We start from the raw sequence: 22,801 nt of genomic DNA, 5'->3' as shown, positions 1-22,801 counted from the left end.
AATGAGCAACGACAAGCGTTTTAAAGTGCGGTTCGAAACCTCCTGAAAGGAAATATTACGGCAGTCTACCCTAATAAGGGTGCACCACTTCAGCCACTCTACCGGGAGTACCTGTTGCCCGTGACTCTATTAATAGTTCCAGTTGATAAGAATCTGTTATGACCACGATTCGAACTTCAAAATAGAGCCACGTGAGATTTCTTCCATTCGAGTCTTTGGAGATTTGGGTGGAAGTAACGGTGGTTCGAATGGCTCTGAAAGACAGAGGTTCTGACTGTTTCGGCTCGTCGGAGATGGTAGTTGTCTTTCGTTCTGTTACACCCTCAAATATTTTCCTTCTTAGTCCTTAGTTTTATCTATATTCGCAACTAGTCACCCACTTTCCATTACTGTAGGAACCAGCGACGGAAAAATATTGAGGGACCCAACCGAGGCTTAGCGCACTACGCCAACTACCCCCTCTCTATTCTCCCTTGTCGGTATCCTATTTGGGTATGGAGGCCCCGATACATACGTGCAGGAAAATTTTCAAAAAACCTCCAAAACGAAAGAACTCGTCTAGAAGTGAAAGATGAGGAGACGGGAGAAGATACTGTACCGACTTAAGACTATTTCTGCACCTATCCTTATACCCCTTTCCCCTACCAACCCCGAACGAATCAGGAACCGCGTTAATTATGATTGGCGCGGCTGAAGTTAGTAAATGACAATAAACTCATGTACGAAAAGTACGTTAACCGAGAAGTGGGGAGTCCGTCTTATAAGAACCGAGCCTACGAGCCAGGCACTGTTTGTTGGCACTCTTTCTCTCTCTCACTCATTCTCGTCCTGCAATCATTTACAACCACATTACTCATACTGGACTCTTCACCTTCCAACTCTCCTACATAGTCATAACCCAAAGTCCATCTTCCCTAAACCCTTAAACGGCTCTATTTTCTCCATTTCCGTGTTCATTCTCTGTTTTACCACGCGTACTTCACGTAACGTTAAACCTCTGGCAAATAAAGTTCTGTTTCTACGCAACGACGATCCTTAAGTGTTTAAATTCAGTGTTATCCCAATATCTGCTCCTAGTTTCGAGGAATTGGAGCAAACCGGGCATCACAGTTCGAATATTGGTTGGTAAATTCGTTGATTGTGTTTTAACGGTAGGTTTAGGGACATTTCTTATGTATACAGTGACTCCCACTGATATTCGGACACTGTAACTTTCTTAAAATTGGATATTACGGCTTGAGATTTTTTGAGAAGTTAGGATTAGCGTACTAGAGGATGTGTATGTACAAAAAATTTTGTAATGAAATGAAAAATTGTAATGAAAATTTGAAACATACGTTTTGTGGATCTATGTTAATTTTACACATGCTGAAAATTTCATCGAAATCGGTTGATGGAGAAAGAAGCGACATGCATCGAAAGATAGAAGAATCTTCAGATTTATTGCAGTTACAGACAGAAAGTCGTGAAATCTTTAACCGTAGCAACATAAAATTTTCAGCACTCGAAAAAAAGTTTAAAGCATCTGGTATTTAATTGTTCTCAATTATATACATATACTACACGATTGATGCGAATTTTTCAAAAATGTCTCACGAGTCGTAACAATTGAAACGTTAAATCAATAACCTTAAAATCACTGTAACGTTGTTACATCAATTGAAACCTTTTAATTAATTTCCCTTGTAGCAACACACAGAGTTTTTCATTAATTCGCACATATTTTCCTTCCGATGTATCGAATTATTTTTAATAAATTCGAACGTTTCAATTTCGCTCGAAATTGTCTTGCAGTGATATAAATTTTGAGGCAAGACAGAAGTGTTGTTATATGAAAAACAAGAGGACCGTTTGGATTTCATCGATGAAATGTTTACTTTTCTTTTGATGTTTATGAAAAAAGGCACAGTAGTTTCTTGCAGAGGTGGTTCGAAGTAGTTTTTCTTATTCGCATTGTTATTGCTTGTTGAGAAGGTGTGTGTACGTTAAACGATAACGTCCTCGAATATAGTTGGACGAAAGAAATGTTTTGAAACGGGCCTTCTCGACATTTCGCCAGTCGTATACGAGAAGTCATGCAAGAAGGACGACGAACTAAACGCGAAACCTTGTGTAAGCCTAGTGTCAGTATTGTAATTTTATATTATAGTTAAAGTGCGGTTATAGAGAATACCCTGCGCATAATTAATCTTCGCGATATCTGATCAATTATTTCTTTAGAAAATTACTTAGAAATCGTTGAAACTTGAGTCGTCGCACGAAGAAATAACGAAGTTTCATTCCAAGTGCGTGATTTTAACGCATAACAGTGCAACGTCTGTCGACATAAATATAATTATTTAATTTAAGAAACCCGATCGTTCAGAAATCGTTGAACTTGAGTCGTCGCACGAAGAAAAAATTAGTGCTTCGTTTTGAAATAACGAAAATTCACTCTAATTTCGTGATTTTAATGCATAACAGTGCAACGTCTGTCGAGATAAATATAATTATTTCATTTAAGAAACCCGATCGTTCAGAAATCGTTGAACTTGAGTCGTCGCACGAAGAAAAAATTAGTGCTTCGTTTTGAAATAATGAAATTTCACTGTAATCGTAACGGTGCAAAATCTGCACAAATAAATATAATTATTTCCTTAGAAAATCACTTAGAAATCGTTGAAACTTCAGTTTGGTTGCACGAAGAAAGCCTAGTTTAAGTATGATAACTATATTGTAATTATAGAAAATACCCTGTGCATAGTACTAAGTATCATATAAAATACCCTGCGTATAATTAACCTTAAGAGTGCAGCGCAAAAATAATTAGCCAAACTTTCCATCGAGCTGTATTCAATAGTGTACTCGTAAATACAAATACTCACCAATTTCAGCCAGAGATTCGTGATGAGCAATTGGTTTTTCTCGTCCTGAAACACGAGAAATATTAATTATACCAGTTGTTACGTCGAAACGGTTAAATAATTCCCCGCGAAACTTTTTCTTTTAATTATACTAATAACAAACATTCTACGTGCCGATTGTACACATCTGCCGATCGATATATTACAGAGTTTATAGCGATTACTAACTAGGTCGTGGCAATTAATAAAACGTAATAAGCTAACTAACTACGTCTTTGCTGTAACTAAAGGAGAGCGACAAAGAAATTGTCCGAATGGTCATTAATAACGGCGAAAAATAGCCTCACTCGTGGTTCCTGGCTTCGCAATTATCTTGTAATCATTTATCGAATTCCGCGGCGATTTATGATTCGAATCTCGCCGGATTTTGGACAGTGCATCAATCACCGTGAGTAATTGCACTGTTCTCTTTCCGAAAGCTCTTTTTTTTTTCTCGCAACTTTGAATAAATCCAGTGTTTCTGCAACATTTCTCGAACGTCGAATTGAAGTTATCGTTTTGTTAAAAAAGTAAACTCAATTAACTGTTGGTTATTATATCAGAGAATTACCGTTACATACAATTAATTAACGCAATAGGAGAATGAAAGAGGAATCTTTGAAGTTCTTCTTTTTTTACAGAAATTTAAAGTAAAGTTTGTATTTAGGTATGTAATTTCAGGGATACATTAATTCATTATAATTCAGGTTACCAAGAGGATTACAGATGGACACGTTAAATAACTTGCTCGCATCCTTCGTTCGAAAATGGCATCACATGGATGATTGGATCAGAACAAACATTGTCTATTAGACGGATTATAGAATGGTTGAACAAAACTTAAGCTCGGTTTAGCGTTTGGTTTACCACAAGATCGGCGCCCGTGATAATGTGAGGCCAGATTTAAATTGACCTTAAGCTCTTCTATGTATATAGCAATGCAAAAGAGAATTAGGGACACGAGTAGCGTGAATCGTGCGAGAAGACGTTTTTCGCGATTTTAAAGTTCCATTCGTTTGAAAATTAGAAACGTGCAATCTTACTGTTAGCTTACGTTCGAATAGAAGGGAATACAAATTTGTTTATCTCGCTAACAGAAATGAACGCGAATTTTTCCATTCTGAAATTCCACTCGAAACACATTTCTTCGCTCTTTTTCTTAATCCTTGCCGCTGGATAAGAAGGGAAAAGGGCAGCAAATAGAATCTCGTTAAGTATTCTATTTCTTCGCGAGCTCTTAAATATCCGTTCGGTGATTTCCTCATTTCCAGCTTCCATTAGAACGATTTTAAAATGATTTTCATCCCGGTTCTCGTGCTGTATACGTCGGAAAGTGAACAGTCGGTACTTCGTCTTGCTTCCCAACGTCTCACACGGTGACAATTGGACGTTCTCTCGGACGAAGGTCCATTCCCAAGAAATATACCAAGGATTATTCCCTTCTTGGTCCGGCTTATACCTTTGCTTGTCCGCGAAATAAACTGTTTTTCGATAATTGGATCTTATCGTCTGCTCTCACCCCTTTCAAAGAGCCCGCGCAAGCCGTTCTAAAGTCGGATCTAAATCCTTGCGGTTGTTCTCCGCGTTCCTTGTATAATTTACCGTCTCTCGAAAACTTTTCGTACCTGTTAATACTACCGATCATTTTTTCTCGAATACAAAGTACCTACGTTCGCGGTTTCTTTCGAACAATCTTGAGGATCAGTCGCGTAATTTGGATTCTACGCAAGCTAGACTGGTGATTATTAAAACACGTTGAACTTTGGAAGTAAAGAGCCGTCAAATTCTGAGGTTACACCTTTTTTCTCTCTATCTTCTCTCTAAAGTATTCCGTTGCTCGAACTTGCAGTAGTTTAATATGCAAATTTCCACGCGGCCTGTAATATTTTCCCATGGAATCGCGTTGTACTCGAAACAGAAGGAGAGAATTATTTTTTGGAATATGTGAGAGAGAGCACGTACCGTCGCGGGGAGACTTTGGCGTTACATCAATGTGCAACGTGAGACAGAGGAAACGATAGAACGGATAAATGAAATTCCTGTCGCTTTACTAAAATTCTTTTGATGTTCAGTCTCAACGACCTTGCGTCTTTCTCTCTCTCTCTCTTTCTCTCTTTTCGTCGCTATCTGGCAAAGGATCCAAGGTGTTCCTCGCCTTTTTCTCCTCGTTTCTCGAGTCTTTCGGAATTTTTCGAGCGTCCCAGGCCAAAGTCTTGGAAGTTTAACGAGATGGCGACTTCGGGTACACCGGGAACGTCACCGGGTACACGTCCATCTTCCGGTAACGAGAGAGGGAAAAAAAAGAATTTGACCACGACGTGACGGCACGAATCGCTCAGAATTGCCCTGTGGCTGCCAACAACTCTGACAGACGAAAAACTCGTTTATCTTTCACTTCGCTTCCTGCGCTTTTTCTGACTTTCTTGGCAAACGCCAGAGAGAAGGAAACTTGCCACGATCCTCTGTTCCTGGCTGCGGATGGAAATGAACGTGGAAAGGGTGCTTTTCCTTTCGCGAACGTTTATTTATGCAGAAGTAATACCGTCCAATTTATTCGTGATCGTTCCCCAACGAAATTTCGAGATCCTCTAACCTGCTGTTCACCGTAACAGGAGACAAATAAATTCCAAGAAGATTCAACCGTGTAACAATGGAAGAGCCAAATTTTGACTCGTGAAAGTACGGTAGTTTACAACAATAGTATTGGAAATTTTGTTCAAGGAAGAAGTTCTCTGTTGTACGATTTTGTTATCAGCTATTTGATTCGATCGGAAAATACATTCCGCTGGAAAGTTTGATTTATACACGTCCTCTGCCACAACTTATTCAGATTATTCGGATTTTATGGAACGCAGGAGAACGGTCAGAATCTGTTCCTGGCCAAGTGAACATCGCCACAGAGCATTGCGGTCATTTCAATCGCCGCCCACAAGCTCTGTAACATGTACAAGAGCATCTTGATATCTCCACTTGACACGTGTACTCCTTGCGAGATTCGCCCTAACCTAAATTATTATCCTTCCGGGTAAGGGGAATTTGTACTTTGCCGGTGTTACCTGGCGATCAGCTGTTCACCAGCGTTGAATCGTAGTCGTATCGAAAATTCTGCCGAATTCCCGCCAAAAGTTGAAACAAATAAATTAGCGAAATCGATTGTAATTGTTCCTATTTTGAACGAATGCGTTCAGTTTTGGCGGAGTTATGATTATTCGAAGCGAAGTTGAAGGTTTGCGTGAAAAATGGGAGGAAGTTTTAGGTTAGGTTTGCGTATACGCAGGCAATTCTAAAGCCACTAATTACGAAATCTATAGGCGTTGCTTGACAAAGCCGCAAAGACGACTTTGTAAGGAATTTGCGACTCGAATCCCCAGAAACTCCTGTGGGAACATGAATTGCAAATTCGTCTTTACTGCACCACATCTCTAAGTTACGGTATACTTAGATATCTACATATACTTTAACGAAATCGTCTCTGAGGATATCTTTTTCTGTCCTACAATTCCCCCCTGTCTTGGAACCGAAAATTTTCCTTCGAAAACGCGTCCTGAGAATTTCAATGCTCCAAACGGGTTTTCGAGAATTGTTCGTAGCGAGCCATATTTCTCGATATTACTTCCGCATAAGAATTCTGCCAAAATACTTTTTACCGCGTACCAAGAAATTTCCAAAATGCAAATAAGACGATTATAAATAACGCTTTCTTCCCTTTTTAAAATTAAATTATTTCTTTCGAATTCTTCCAAATTTAGTAACGCGAGTTCGCGAATTTTCTTTGCACTTATTTCCCTAAATACAGAGCGGATTAAGATTTCAAAGATTGCAAATAACACTCTCTCGCTTTTTAAAGTTAAATCGTTTCTTTCAAAATCTTTCAAATTTAATAACGCGAATTCGCGAATTTTCTTTGCCTTTATTTTCCTAAATACAAAGCGGATTCTCTTTTCAAAGTTAAATCGTTTCTTCCAAATTCTTCCAAATTTAATAACGCGAATTTTCTTTGGCATCGATTTCCTAAATACAGAGCGGATTCGCTTTCTAAAGTTAAATCGTTTCTTCCAAATTTAATAACGCGAATTCGCGAATTTTCCATAAATACAGAGATCAAACGCTCGAAAGCGTTCCGAAATTGTGTCCGACACTAGGAAAAATTTCGTTCTTTGGTCACTTCGGCGCCGGTGCTAAGAAGTGCGTGAAAATGATTGTCAGGATTTTATTAATGTTTCCTGAGCACTGTGCGAAAGGCATCGGAGAATAGAACAGAGAGAGAGAGAGAGATCGTTGGCAAATGTAGCGTGTACACAATACGTAGGTGCTTCTTAAAGCTTTGTAGGTCAGAATGCATTGTTTGTCAGACTGTCGAGGGTGAGGAGTTGCAGCGGTATGTGCATTCATGTAACGGTTGAGCAATGGCATAACGTGTTGTAGTAGTCATTTGGGGAATGCCATAACGTCGCGTGGTCAATTTGCGTGTTCAGCTATGATGGCAGGACGATCAAAGGATGGTGTGACCTCCATTCCCTGGAAAGCGATCAGTCTTCTATTATTGCCCAAATTGTTTGTTTCTCCTTGATTTACTGCCCTGTTAAAAATATACATATGCCTAACATTCTTGTGGATAAATTCCTAGTTCGAGTAGATTTATTACTCGGCGAAACCGAGTATTCCAAGAGGAAAGTGTGTCGTAGAAGCAGAGCTATGGGTATTAATTTCAATTATCGCAGTTCTAATTGGGCAGCAGCGTTATGATTATCCTATAGAGGTCAAGACTGTTCGATTAAAGTTTCGAAATTGCCGGAGGTGAAGAATTCTCGTTAAAAAAATTTCTCGGTCGTTTTACGTCGAAGAAATACACGTATAAATTCTGGAAAGGTTGACCCTTCGAGATTTTTTCACGGAAACTTTCGCGAAAGATGTGACTTTATCGGATTCGAAACGGGAGCAATTGTAACTTGAGAATTGACGAAATCTTGTCAATAGTCGATGTCGCTATCAAATTAGTCCCTGAGAGACGGTGAACTGCATTTCGGACACTGTCATAGCGTTCCAGCAACGTCTTTCCAATAATTGATTAGAGGACGTGGAGATAATCGGAGAAACGTACGGAGCTGCTCCTTAATTCGATAGTTGTACGTTAATAATGCAGATTGGCGGATAAGTATCGCGAATACTTAAATTTCCCTCGAAATCGTTCGTTCTCCTCCTTTGACGGCGATTGAAAAAACGCCGAATGAAAGTTGAATTAGTGGAGAAATTTAATGAAAACTTTCTCGTACCGAGCACCCGAATATTTTATCCCGCAAAGCAATTATCCGTGAAACAATGGGAGAAAATTTGAATATAAAGATGTGGAAAAATGAAACGCTGTTTGCATTGTATTTCCTATTTTGCGATATAATAGCATTCCAGAGAATTGCTTGAAGTTAATTAATTAACGCACGCTGTGTATTTACCAATAAAAATCGAATCGTCCGTTACGAACGTTGCTTAATTGAAATTATCCGAGTTGGACGAATTTTCCACGATGTCTTTGTTTGAACAATACATCAGACGTGGTTTTTCCCCCATGAAAACAGAGACGAATCACGCAAGTCTCATTGTATAGATTTATCGAATCCCCGGATATTCGTAAAACCGAGTGCATTTGTGTCATGTTCACCGTGTAAATCATGTTTGCATCTGAATGCACGTACGCGGTACTGTAAATTTGAATTTGAATTTATTGTACAAACGTAGGAAGTTAGTTCCTCTCGAACCTTCTGCCTTAGATATCTCAAGTTCTGGTCACCGGATACATAGAAATGCCAACTGATTTACAGTTTTAATGGGTTCTGGAAGTTGGGAAACGCGGGGTAGCGTTTACCAGTAATACAGGGGGACCGTTACGAATTGTATTTAGAGAAGTCGATTCTGTCACAGCGAATCCTCGGTTCGTTGAAATACGACCAACTTACGTACCACTAAACGTTCCTCTGAACGCGAACAAAATTATACCTAATCGCGTTACAACGTGCCGATAGAGTTTCGATCGGAACCAACCGAGACACTCGGTGCACTTTAATTCCTCGTCGTCTAAAATTTAGCTTTGCCCATAGCCGCGCTCCCCTAGAATCCCAAAGGAAAGTTATCGGAATCTTCAGACTTTGAACTGGAACCTTTTCGAGGGAAGATTTCCGTTTCTAATTTTAATTCATCGTTGAATAAATAAGAAAAATTGTCGAGGATGGTTGGAGGTAATTGTTTCGTGCACCGTGTAAGTGGCAAAATGATGTTCTTGCCTGAGTTACGGCAGTTCTAAAGCTTCGTAATGGCGTCACGGCTCGAATTGTTGGCCGCGTGATTTATGCGAACGGTGTCCACGGGCGAAACGTATCCCGCAAAGCCTTCTTAAAGGAACGTTTAACCTTTTTCAGACAGTGCCGCGATGGTTAAGAGGTAAGCAGAACTTACTCCGTCGCCGACCTCAAACTTGAGTGACGAAACCGCCGCGGCTGGTCTCTTGTGTCTAACTGGAAGTTACACTTGTTCTACGAGGATGTGTTCGTGTTTCTCCTCCCATTCGCACCACCCTTTTTCTTCAAACCGCCACTTTGTTAGCCGCGGTTTTCGTTAACACCTGTAGATCTCCTTCGTTTGTGACAAATGCGCTTGTGATTTTCTCTGGTTCGCGTCTGTGAAAGAAACTTTCACAAAGAACAACTACTTTTCTCGTTTATTCTTTCCTCTTCTCGCCCCTCTAGAAGCTTTCGCTTGAGACATTCTTCCGAAATAATTGAAGATAGAAGTTTCGTTTACCGAGGTGATACTTCTGAAGGAGTGTAGATTTTTGTGCTTTCGGCGAATGATAAGATACACAGAGTGTTAGCGAAATTGCAATGTAAGCACGCAACTGTCCGGCGTCTTGCGTTCCCGGTAGACGAGTCGAATGTTAATTCTTGTTTTAGAGAACTCTCGGGCAAAGAAGATGGAATTACCATGGCAATTTCCCCTGCCCTCTCCCTCTCCTCTTTCTTCTCTTGCCAGGCTTCGTACTTGAAAAAGCTGAAGCGTCGTACATAAGTGAGCAACAAGTTGAACAATTAATGCTCGCGAAGTAAATAAGGATGAAATAAGCGTGTCGCGAGTACAAATGAGTTAGTTAAAATAACGCTGTCGCGTTTGCACCGCCACGAAATTCACTCCGCGCTAAAGTGGTATTAAGATTGCGAATCCGCCGGTATTACTTCAATTACTTTCTTCCCTTTCTCCCTAAGCTTCTTTGTTCAACCCTTCGAGGACGGAGGACCATGTTGAGATACTGAACCAGCTCACTATTTCGATCTTTCTTTTCAATGTAGGTATAGGAGTTCACGGCGAGAGCAACTATTTTTATTGCTGAAAAGCATTGAGCTAGCGATTGTGTTCGTAGTGTTTTGTGAACGCGTGTGTGAGTCCATAGTCTGCGAAGGGTTAAACACGGGATACGTTAGGGTCGCGAGTTTAGGCACAGGACAGTGTCATTTTTGAGGAAGTCAATTTATCGTGGACTGCATATTTCCTAGAGGACTTGCAGTTCAGGCGTTTAATGGAAAAAAAAGTCATATACGCCAAAATGATATTTCAAGGAAATGGATTTCAAAATTTTCGTTACCGCATTACTTAGTGAAAAGTAATGTAATTAAATCCGAGAGAGAAGTAATATAAACATAGGTTTCCGTGCCCTTTTTCCATCAATGGCCTAAATTTCTCTGCGACTTTTACTCTGTTTTTTAAAAAAGAATTAACTTGCGACGGTGGTCACTCAGTTCGCTCTTCTCTGGCATGTTTCGAGAAAATCTTTCCAACTTTCAATACGTTCACAGCAAAACTAAAGATAAGCCGACGTGTGTTAGCAGCGAGTACTAGCAGCAGGCTGTAACTTTCAGGAAGAAACATAAAACGTAGACTACAGATCGCTCAGTTGTTTTACGGCCCGCTATAAACCTTGTCAACTGTTTCAACATTCCTCTGAACTAGCCGGCAAATGGTGATGAACAATAGAAAGCCTCGAAAGAAACAATTTTCTCAGTAAGCTGCAACGATGCAGGTGCCTAACACTTCCTTTCGTTAGCAAATCCTTAATTTGTCGTACAAACTCGAGGAACGAAGAAGATACAACGCAAAGGAAGACGGTATCGGGCGAAATAATTGGGGAATAGAGTGTAGCGTGATAAAACACGATCCCGTATTTGAGCTTTCGCATTTCGACGAGAGCTTTGTGATCGCCTCTAAGTTGCGGATGGCGGAAAGGAAATTCAGGCGGCAGGATCCCGCATATTTTCGCCTTTAGATGTTTCCGGTGACCCGTTTCCGGGGCGCCGCTGCTGCAACCTTGAGGAAAAGTTGAAATTTGCGTTTAACGAATTTCTTTGGGCGCGAGTCGCGAAAGAAGTATATTTCACTGGGATATAACGCTGTCGGGCGTTCCACAAGATTAACCCCCGCGAGTTGAAATCGTGGCCAACGCTCGAATTAAACGGCCGCCGAGTGCTTTCTCATCGCTCGGCCATCGTGGTAATCTTTTTTAAGAACTCACTCGTGAAAATTAACCCGGCCGATGCGACGGTGTCGCGCTCGGCAAATATCGAATTTCCATTATTCCCGGCCCCGCGAGCCTACGAAAAGTTTGCTAATTTGTAATTACGCGATTAGGAAGTTTAACGTGCTATTAGTGCTGAAAATAGGAGACCGCTCCGTGCCAAGATTACATTTTTCAAGCCGTTTGTGATAGAAAATTATTGCCACCTTGGAAGAACGATTTTCACCCCTTTCACTGTGGACGATTGAAAAGTGTCGGATATTTTTTTGAGAATTATTGTGTACCGAAGTTTCGTCAAATTCGGCGATTATCACCTCGGAATATTCCGTTGTCGGTGGTTTATCGGTAAACTGCGGATTTTTGTGCATTTGTAGGAAATTTAAAGGTACAAAATTGCACAGAATGCACATAATATGAAAACATATCCAAATTATAGCGTTGAATATTTTCTTTTGTGAATTACTGTATACCAAAGTTTCGTCAAATTCGGTGATTATCACCTCGGAGTATTCCTTTATCGGTAAACTGCGTATTTCTATGCATTCATAGAAAATTTAAAGGTACAAAATTTCACAGAGTGTATATTATAATACCTGGTATGTGAATCTACTTTTTTTTGCTATATCCTCGAAAAACTAAATTTGCATAAAAATCCTCGGTCTATTTATCAGCGAACACTTAGAGAATCTATCCTAAGAGATACTCGAAAATGAACTGCATCCAACACAAAGCTTCGCAGTTGAAGAACCGCCGCTCTCCCCGCCAGTATCAAAACATCAAAACATCAAAACACAGTTGAGTTGATACACTCGAAACTGTCCTTACCAAGAGCAAGTCTCACGCCGACGGATTGAGCACAATCAATTCGTAACGAAGCTACGGATGCGCGAGACGTTCCAAGTTCCTTAAGAACGTAGTAGAGGACGTCTCCAGATATAGAGGCGCGAAATTCAAGTTCACACAATCACAGCTCTTTACTGGCTGCTCTGTATCGCGCTTAAAGTTCCCCTTAAACTCTAGACATAAGTTTGAAACAAGTCGAGAGAGGAGAGAGAGGGCCCCGGTCGAATGGAAGTGCCGTGAGCAGACCTCCTTCTCTAGAATTAACTCCGGCACCGAGTGGAACGAGATAAGATTTATTTATACTTTAATTTATTGTAATCCTGATGTTGCAAGCTCGCGAAGCGTTGAAGGAGAAATGTTTAGTCTGCTAACAGCGTGCAGAAGAGAAAGATCGCTTTATCTCGATTCGTGCGCCTCGTACACGAAGAAAGCTACGGCGCACCATTCGTTGGAAGCGAACGAAACTTCGTCCTGGATATATAAATAACACGTGTACAAAATCGGAAAAGCATGGTTGCTACTATAAAAGCTCCGCTGTTTTTCTTCTTTCTTTTTTTTTTTTTTCGTTAGAAGCCGTGGAAAAAAAATGCGAGGGTGCTTGGTGAATACCAACAGGCAGGAACTGTTGGCGCAGATTAGCCGAGTCTCGTCTGAAATAACGACGAGAAGCCGGGCTCGTTGTCGCGTCTTCTGTATCCACGGATTTGTTTTCTATACTTTATAACGAGCTGGATCACGCAAAACCGTTTACAGGGCTTATCCTTGACCTGTAACGTTGTCGTTTCCCTGCTTGTCGTATTATACGGATTTCAGGAGTGCTTTGTTTCGAGTGTTATTCTTGCTTTCGTCGAATGTTGCAATCGACGTGTCCGCGAACAGCTCGATGGATTAATGAGCGAGGTCGAGAAGATTGAGTTTTGTTAGTCGAAAATTTGTGGAATGATTTCGAGCGTGTTAAATCAGCTAAATTTACTGTCGTTGTCTAGTAGAATTTTCGTTTTTTTTATTAATTCGTTTAAAATCGCTATCGTTGGAATTATCAACCATTTGCAATCGAGTGGCGACTGAGAAGCGACATTAAGTCACTTAGTAAATAATTGATCAAATCGGAGAGCAGACCTCTATAAGTTTGATTGCCATAGTGAAACAGAGAATACGTTGAACGTTTAAATAAAATAGTACGGTTTGTTTTTACGTTCATTTTCAAATATTTCAAAGATCCGATTTGCAAACTTTCCTACAGAAAAATCACCTCCGAGTGCACAGGGTTCGTAACGAAGAATTCGTAGTAACGGCGGGAGGAATTGTCTATTTGCGCAATTTGCGTCACGTTTTAGTAAACATCAGCTGAGTAACCTGGTAATTAAGAGAAGTACAGACGTCTTGCGGTTGTTTACGAGTTGAATAGTGTTCTGAATGCATGCTAATTACGCTGTCCATCCCTGTTGGCCATTGAACTGACAGAAATTAATTTCTATTTTAAGTACACACCCCGAAGTCAAAGAGATTCTCCCACGATGACGAGATTTCACATCTCGACAAGCTAATAGCCGAACAAGGAAGCGGCTTCCTATTCCCCGTTGATATTAAAGGACATCTTGCCGATGTTCCTTTGAATTATTCTCTGGTTCGTGAAACATCAACATCGCCTATTACGTACAAAACAAGATGCCTTTGTTACAATTTACGGAACCATCTCGCCAGCGATTGTACCAGCGAATACTTTATTATCTCCTCTCTACCATGCAACTTTAATTACTATGAAAATTGCATTCCCTCTGTTAACGCTTCTTGAACACACGTGATTTAATTCACGGATGAACCGAGTAAATTGCAAATCTCTGGATTTTTCATTCAACCCACCCTCTCTCTCTCTCTGGGATGAAACCACAATTTCATGAAATATTTCGAATACTTGGCCATACTTCGTAACAATGAACACGCTTACGTTGGCACAGTGAAGTTGCGCGGTGAAATAATTGAAAGGACGATGGATCATTTTTGCTCAGTCAGGATGAAGCTTTGCGAAAGTGGAACGTAAAAAAAGAGAGAGAGAGAGGAGAAGAAAAAATGGTCTCAATGAGGGTTTCACTCCTCCCTTTAGCAAATATCGATCGCGTTGACGTAATAAGATTAATCATGGGTCCGGCATTCAGGCGTGGCGAAGTTAAGGGAAGACGAAATTTTCGAGCGATTAATTATTCGAAAGTTCGCCGGACAATACTTGGAATTGTAGTCGAAATATCCGGCGATGCACTTGAACAGAGGGCGGGATGCATACGCGTGAAAGGTGTTCAGCTGTCGGTATTCCGCGAAATTCCCTTTTTCTTCCTGCGGAGTCCTTTTAATTGGCGAAAATCTATCGACAGGCCTGTCGTTCGGCGCTGTTGTAATTCGCGAAATTGTATTCAGAAGTGTGTAGGCAGTGCATACGAGCGGTAAAATGCTCGAATTTCGTTTAAAAAGGAGAACCTCCGTGTTTGGATTGAATTTCTTTCCAACCAAATTCTACAGAACTGATGAAACGAACAATCGACGATAGTTGCCTAATGAATTCCTGAAAACTTTAATTGAATTTCCTTTGATTTTTCTTTCTTTTTGTTTCATTTATAACGCGATTCTCAGTTGGAATTAAATATCTCAATTGCGGTTATTAATTTCTCTATAAACATCAATGGGCTCTTTTAACGAATTCCCAGCGGAGAATTTACAGGTATTTTTTTTTTTTACTTAATTTCTAATTAAATGCTTGAATTGTGGTTATTAATTACTCTATTAACTTTAATGGACTGTTTTTCAACGAGTTTCGATTGAGAAGAAACATTGTATAAATAACAATTCACGCGCAGTTTGGTTAATAAATTTGTTACTTTGAAAAATTTAGGCATTTTTCCGAGTGAAATGAAAATAACGAAATTTCGACAGTTCCTAATAGCAGTCGGTATTCGTTATTAGATATTAATTGTTATTCGACGTGTATTACCGGAGAGATGGCACTTCGAATAAAGCAGCTCTTGTTTTATAAACGCGAGATATATCTGTCAGGGAGAATTACTTGAACGTGTACGATTCCTCCATATTTATGACCCAAGTATATTGAGCTTTCGCACAAGGAATTCTGTTAAATCTCCGGATATTTTCTGTGCATCTGACGGGTTAAGTGAAATGTATCGTCATTGGTCAGACAAGAACTCTCCAAGTGTCAGCAGCGAAATATTTCTGAAGTGGGAATAGATGTGACAGGATAGGTGTGAAACTCGCTGAGAAAGTCCTGTGCAGCAAGTGGAACGCATAAGTATTCCCCCATTAAACGGTTGAAAAAGAAGGCAAATAAATTTGGCGCGTTTAATCCACGTTTATGCAGGTTACGAACATTTCTCTGCCCGCCCTTTAACTTATTCAACGTTGTAAATAGTCCTACGTTTTTTAAGTTTATTCGTTGAAAATTTGTTCGTCGCGTGTCTTACGTGTAATTTTCATATTACATATGCAGATAATAAAAATAACGATGCTACCTTACTTTTTATGGTAAAACTGCTAATTATTAGCAGCGAGACGATTTTAAGCGAAACAATTGCATCGGTTCGAACGTTAAAATGGTATTTCACGTGAAAAGATATCGAGGGAATCGGTAAACACGATCTTTGCTCTACTTTCAATCTCCTTTCATCGTATTGATTTCTTTCCCGAGATGAATATTTGGTTTCTTCTAACGAACTTTAATTAAAATGCTTATAGCGCGAGTTACGAAGGCGCAACTTAGGGAATAGTTTGAGAAGTAATTTCAAGGCGGACCGTTGCTCGTTGTGGCTGCAACAACAAGGTAAAAAAACTTCACCCGTTGGTGTGTGCACGTGATAAAAAAAGCCGTTTTATTACCTCCTTTTAGAGGCATTCTGACGGAAAATCGAAACGCTCATTACGGACAAATAGATACCCGACCATTCTGCCATCACGCGTAAAAAGTCCTCCGTTAGAGCCGAGTGATAATTAGCGTGCAGATTGGAAGCGTCATTTCTACGAACCTTCTCTCTCTCTCTTGCTCTTTTTTCAACGTTTTCGTCGAAATATCGAATGCATTCGTAAACTGCGATCGATGACACAATTCACGGGAAAAATGGTCCGCGCCGCTGAACATTTCGGTTCTTCTAATTTTCAGGTTTCGTTGCATGGACAGTCAAGGGAATCCTCGATTAGAAAGGGGAACGTTTCGAACGTTTCAGCGTTCCTGTTACACGGTTGTTGGCCACTTGAAACGCGACGGAGAGAGAGAGAGAAAAGAAGTGTGAAAAATGGTCCGATTCCACCCTTTTCCCCGACAAACATACTCAGGCCGTAGCAATTTCTCGTCGTTGTTTATCCAACGATAGATTTAACGGGTGCCTTCAAAATGTCCCGTCAGTTTGTCGATATCGTTTAGCACATTCGGGAAAGAAGAATCGTGAAATAATCAAATCGAGTATTATATCTCTCTGACACGTCGCTATCTCACGCGTCCTTTTATTTAAAATGTCTGTCGATCAATGTCGGGAAATTTTTCTCCCGGTTTTGGTGTATCGTAAAAACTAACAGCCGCGAAAAATGTTAACAAAACCGAACTGCATCGATTTGGTAATCGCTACAGAGACAGTGACTTCCCGTACATTGCTCTCCGTATTGCTCGGAAACGTCGTTTTAAAAGAGGAAAGCACTCCACGCTGTCTCTGTGCGTGTATTTTATTTCGTTTAGAACGTTGCCTCGAACGACTTTTGGAGAATCTATTCGGGCGATAAATGGGTGAGAAAATTTTCTCGGTACAGTGATATCTCTGACTGTCGCCGTGGTCGGAACAGGAATGCGTCAGTTCGGGTAGAGGAGACACGGTTTTCGAGGGTCTAATAAAAGATAAGGATGAAACGAGACATTTTTTTACGTGAAATTCACGTATGCTGAAGAATCTCTATGTCCGTGGAAGTGTTGTTCTGGAAAAGCGAAGGGGTTGAAGAGTTGTTCACGTGCTCGTCAATTTTAAATTCTCGATTGTCCTGTATACGATACTGTTCTTCCTTAAATAACATGGAAATGGTTCGTCGAAATAATTGAATTTATTCTGGTTTTTTATTCGATCGTATAACATTATCTAAGTGTGACTTAGAAGTGACTATTTTATGTCAAATGGTCGTGGTAAATTTATTATAATTATTCTAACTTTAAATAACATAAGAATGCAGTTCCTTTTATCCTGGAAGAACTGGGGAGCGGACAGGGTGACTCGTCGGTAGCTTTCCTAGGTAAAGCTGCATTCCCTCGCGTCTAACGTTAGGATGGGTGACCGCCCATTCTCACAGGAAAATAACACTCTAATTAGAGATCTTCGGGGATTTTAGAAACTTAAAGAAACCGGAAACGAAGTAATACGAAAGTTTGAAGTTCTACACAGTCGGACATCTGTTTTGAAACACTCGTCCGAAACAGACATCGTCCCGAGTGCTCGTCAAAGGAGTCCTCCTGGGTATCTCGACGTAATTTTTCTTCGGGATCTCTGTTCCTACTTTCGGCTTTGAAGAGATAAGTCGTTAGATCTGTTAGTCGGTGCTGCTGCACGAAAGGAAAGAAGGGAGAGATCTCGCGTTGTTCCACGGACAACAATTTCTGCGACGACAAGGCGGTGGTGTGATTTCCATCAAACGAGCAACGAAGTTTCACCCGAGGAGACATTCGGTCTGCCCACATTCCACTGACACCATCGCTTCTTTTCCCTGCCTCTAATTAAAAGTTCGCGATCCAAACCGGTCGTACGTGCCGTGGACTACTTCCTCTGCCACCCTTATTCAACGGCGGTGGACTTACGCGGCTCGTGGAGCGCATATTCGTGTGACCCACACTGATTACGCCGATGAAGGGAAAATGAGGCCGCTACCCGTGTACATGGAAACTCGGTTTTGTCAGTCGGCTGCGAATCGGAAACAAAGAGGCCCTTTTATGCGCCACGTTCTGCCTCGGGAGGTATCGAAACACGTGCGTGCACGCCACCCAAGATTCCGCTTACCTGCTCGTTAAACACACGGTTGTCTATGGTCTGTGAAAGTGTCAGTGACACGATCGCGAAGAAACGTTATTTTTCACTTGAGAATTTGGCTAATCTGGCAGGGGGAAATTAGAATTTACTGCTTCAGTCGTTAAAAACTCATTTCTGTCGTACCTTGGTAGGCCAAGACGTGGAATAAAGTGGGAGTTTCGAAGGGAAAATCAGAAGATGGGACATGGCGATACTAAGGTCGAAATGGTTAAGATCGTGGTCAGTCCAGGTGGTAATTTTGCAATCTTGTCTAACTTCCATTCATGAAGTACTAGGGCAGATGTTGCCTCCTGAACTTTGAGCAATTGCTATGCTGAGCAGTCTTGACGCTAATTCTCTTATTGGTTTGTTGGAGAGAGTTGCGATGATGCCGAATGTGGTTGATTGACTTCTCTCGTTGCTCCTTTGACATTCGCTCTTACAACTTTCTCCTTCCTTTTTTTTCATATATTATTTTTGCCTTAGTAACAGTTCTGTCTATTGTTCTGCCAATATGTTCGTCTATGTTACTATCTACTATAATGCATTTTAGATTAACGTTTGTCAATTGCACAAGTGATTGCACAGAAAAATTTTCAAAAAATCTCTAATGTAACTTCCAACTTTCTCCTTCCTATTTCGATCTTGCCTTTTATATTCATTCACGTTCGATCACAGATTCGTGCACTCATTCACACACTCTTGCCGCGCACCGATTTTTCAATCCATGCATTTTCTTTCAGAGAAACTGTCACTCGGTCGAAACATTCTCATCTCAATCCTACAATTCCAAACCTGTGTACGTGTCGCAATTTGTCATTTTGGCGTTATTTTAGAATTAACTCTACATTTTTCAATATAACGGCAGAATATTAACGACAAAGAAACGTCGACTCTTCGCTCTTGCAAAGACATTCAGAGTTCAAAGGGTTAACAGCATCTCCGTTTCCGCAACGCGTAATCAGTATAATTGTATCGGATGAAAGTAACTTGTAAAAGTAAATGAAAGCGATCTTGGCCACGGGCAAGAAGTTACATTTTCCAATAAAAATCAAATTTCACCCGCAAACGTTCCACTTTTCGGGTGCAGATTTCTCTTTGGTATTTCAATTTCACAAATGGCCCGGAGTAGAAACTTTTCCCGTTATTAATCGCACTTCCTTGATCAGCCGTGGTGTTAATCGACTTACCGTGCATTTTGGCCGTGTTAATCAAAACTTCTTAAAATTAGCAAGGTAATTTGTGGATGTGCGGGGAACTGAGGCAAGCTTTTGGTCGCTGTTCTAGCTGGTTTCGTTCTACTTTCCCCTAGTCACTCATATTTCTACCAGCTACTTTGTCTAGTTATACGTTATTTACTTGGAACAACGCGGCCGGTGCCGCATGTACAGTAAATATAATTAGCAGCTCTACGAAGGAACTCATTTTGGAGCGGCGATGTGAACGAAGCGAACCTGCTTACTTTTGTTACGTGGCTTATACGCCATGCGGTATATACAGGTGCCTTAGAAAACGCCGAGTCTCTGAATTCGGAAACAAGCAAATTGAATAAAGACCGTTGACGTACAGTTAAGACGTCCCGGGGTGTAGATTTATCTCTTTGGAACGCCGTTTAACGCGGCTGAAATTAGGAAACAGGGTTGAGAAAGCAGCTGGGACTTTGAAAACGCGGGACGGGGGTATGTGTGCTTAAAAATTCTTCTGCCCAATTTGTGGGTATTCTACAGTTTAAGTATTTTGTCAGGTTGTTGCGTATGGAATTGCAGATTTCAGAATTTCAGGTTTGAGTTTCCACTGGTCACTTTTTAGTTGGACAAAAATTCATTTAGTCGAAAAATAAATTGTTAAATTATTTTTTTTTAAGATTTAGATTATAGTTTGATTAGTAAATTTTACTAAAAACTACACGCGCTGAAAGTTTTACTAACACCTCGGTTATTTCACCTGCAACAACCTAATATAAAGGTTCTTAGAATCTAGGACTTGGTGAAAGGAATAAAGATGGCGAGAAGTTACTAACACACTTTTTTCTCAACCCTTTAATTGCTGCACGCTTTGATAGAAAATTATCCGCAGTGTACGACATGATTTTCACATGCCTATGGCAGAGATCCGTTTTACGCTGAAACAATCGGAACAATTCGTGTTCGGTTCTTTGAACAACTTCTATAGAGAATGTAACAGTATGTCCGATAATAGAGTAGACTTTTATTTTAGTGTAACAATAAGTGTGTTACACTGAATGAAAATTGGTGAACGCTAAAATAAGGGTTGTCTGAATGATTGCTCCAAGCAGCGATAAAAACTGAGTGAAAAAAAAGAAATTAAAACGACACAATTTAACGGATGATTTTCGTACTTTCATCGGTGATTCGTGTTTGTTCTTTCGCGAGAATTGATATGTCCATTCTTGAATTCGGCTAAACATGATAAAAAGTGCGATAAAAAATCGTCGAAGGAGAAAATTGGTAAGAAAAGCATCTCCGATATCTTTCATTACTTTTGCTTGAAGATTTTCTACTTCGTACACGTTGTACTCCATTTTCCGCGGCTCGAAAAGGGGAATGCGCCGATTGGTTTGAGGCGTGATACCGCCTTGCGCCTTTTGCCTTCTCCTTTTCCGTGTAAAGGGAATAAGGTTTTGGTTCCGGTTCGATATTTCGTCGCAGCTCGCGTGGATTTACGTGGGGATTTGAAGTTTTATACGTGGATAAAATGAACTGTTTGAATTAAAAATAACTCACGTTGGAAAAATTGAAAATATGAAAATCACTTTGCGAACCTTCGGTTTTCCATTCGGAACAAATATACTTTTCTGTCTTTATTTCTATACTGATCTCAAATCGATCTTCTCTATATTTTTGCGACTCTATTTCTACACTAATCTAATTAATCTCAACACTAATTCTATATTTCTGTGTCTCTGTTTCTATACTGATCTCAAATCGATCTTTTCTATATTTTTGCAACTCTATTTCCATAATAATCTCAAATCGATTTTTCTAATATCTTTGCGCCTTTATTTCTCTTCACCGATTTTAAATCGATCTTCTCATTCACCCTCTCAATTTCACTCGAAAGATACTTCCAAGGTGTTTCAACTCTCGAAAAACACGCCCCATCTCTCCACGAGTTCATTAAGAGAAAAGCAAAGAGATATTACATTATCGTGTGAACGTTATACTCGCGCTATAATCGAATTACCAGTAATATTAACAGTTGGTTTGCATGCTGTGCTTGCACTTGAAAATTGCATATTCCGCGGGCCGGATAAGTGGCATTAAGGACTTAACCGGACTTTGATATCAGCACCGAGTACCTAATTTACGTAACTTACGCGAAATACGTAATCCCGTGAAATTTCATAACGTTCGAAACGTGTTCGATCGTACACTGTGTATCGCGTGGCAAACGGGAGATAAACTGATTTTATATCAAATTACGTGTAACAACGTTCCACTCCCGCTGTCGTACGTGAAAAATTACCTGGATTGTGCTCAGAAACATCGAACACGTAGCATCCATTCCTGCGGGATTCGAGGGGCTTATTGAATCTTTCAATGCATTCGTCTGTTACCCGTATCTGTCTCTAACAGTCTCTTTTCTGTATCCTGCCGGCTTTTATATTGATTATCTGTTTCACGTGAAATCCCATATACGTGGAAGAATTTAATAAACCCGCTGTTTAACGATCCTCGAAAATTACCGAATATCCTTTCCTCTTTCTTCTTCTTCTTAGTTTTTCTCACAAACAACGTTGTTTTACCAACGAGATCGGCGGGAAAGTGACTTATCTCTAGCCGGATAGTCGCGTTGATATTTACAGATGTCCGTCCGTTTGAAAATCGACGGAAGGATAGCAGCGTTACGTTTCGATGGAAATTTTTGCATAAATAGAAACGAGCGAGAGCAAATCGTCAGGGGATGATCTTTGTAGAGAAGCGAGGCATTTTCACCGGAAAAACCGCTTATTTACCGATTCTGTCGACGAGAGTTTGCCACGTGGCGTAGGTGCGTTTGTGAACGCCTCGCAACAGGGATCAGAAATAGATCTGCTATTTACATACAGCTATTTTATATCCCTTTGGAAATTTCGCGCGATCGTGGATTTTACTATTCGTCGTTTAACGCGACAGAAGCTAACCAACGTTCGCCACGAGCAAATTTAATCCAAAAATTAAATCAACGAAATTTAAATCAAATTTAACAGATTCCAGCAAATTTTCGTTGATTTTGGTAGATTTCACTAGTGTAGCGTCCCAAAACGCCGTAGCTCTTCGATGCTTGGAAACGCTGACTCGCGGCAGGGCGAGTCTTATTTATAGGAAAGAAATCAACACGTTTTCGAACTAAAACAATTATTGTATTTCTTAGGCGTGTTCTCAGTAAAAAAATGCGTGTCGAGGGTGAAAACCTCCGTGCTTTATAGCACGGAGCCGTCCACACCCGACGTGGTGGTGGTAAGTGCGACGCGATACGGAAGA

At 40.4% G+C, this 22,801-nt stretch overlaps 1 protein-coding gene across 1 annotated transcript in view; it reads right to left on the bottom strand.

Moving 5' to 3' along the window:
• LOC108576200 (neuronal acetylcholine receptor subunit alpha-7-like) overlaps positions 1-22,801 on the bottom strand; it is a 216,268-nt gene that overhangs the window by 62,434 nt on the left and 131,033 nt on the right. The window contains exon 3 of the mRNA XM_017939144.1: positions 2,865-2,909. Within this exon, the coding sequence (XP_017794633.1) occupies positions 2,865-2,909 (45 nt within the window). The remainder of the gene's footprint in view (positions 1-2,864; positions 2,910-22,801) is intronic.

This window comes from Habropoda laboriosa, unplaced genomic scaffold, assembly GCF_001263275.1.
Source record: "Habropoda laboriosa isolate 0110345459 unplaced genomic scaffold, ASM126327v1 scaffold212, whole genome shotgun sequence".
In the NCBI taxonomy this organism is placed as follows: Eukaryota; Metazoa; Arthropoda; class Insecta; order Hymenoptera; family Apidae; genus Habropoda; species Habropoda laboriosa.
Note: the sequence above shows the minus strand (reverse complement) of the source record. Positions and strands in the feature narration are given on the sequence as shown.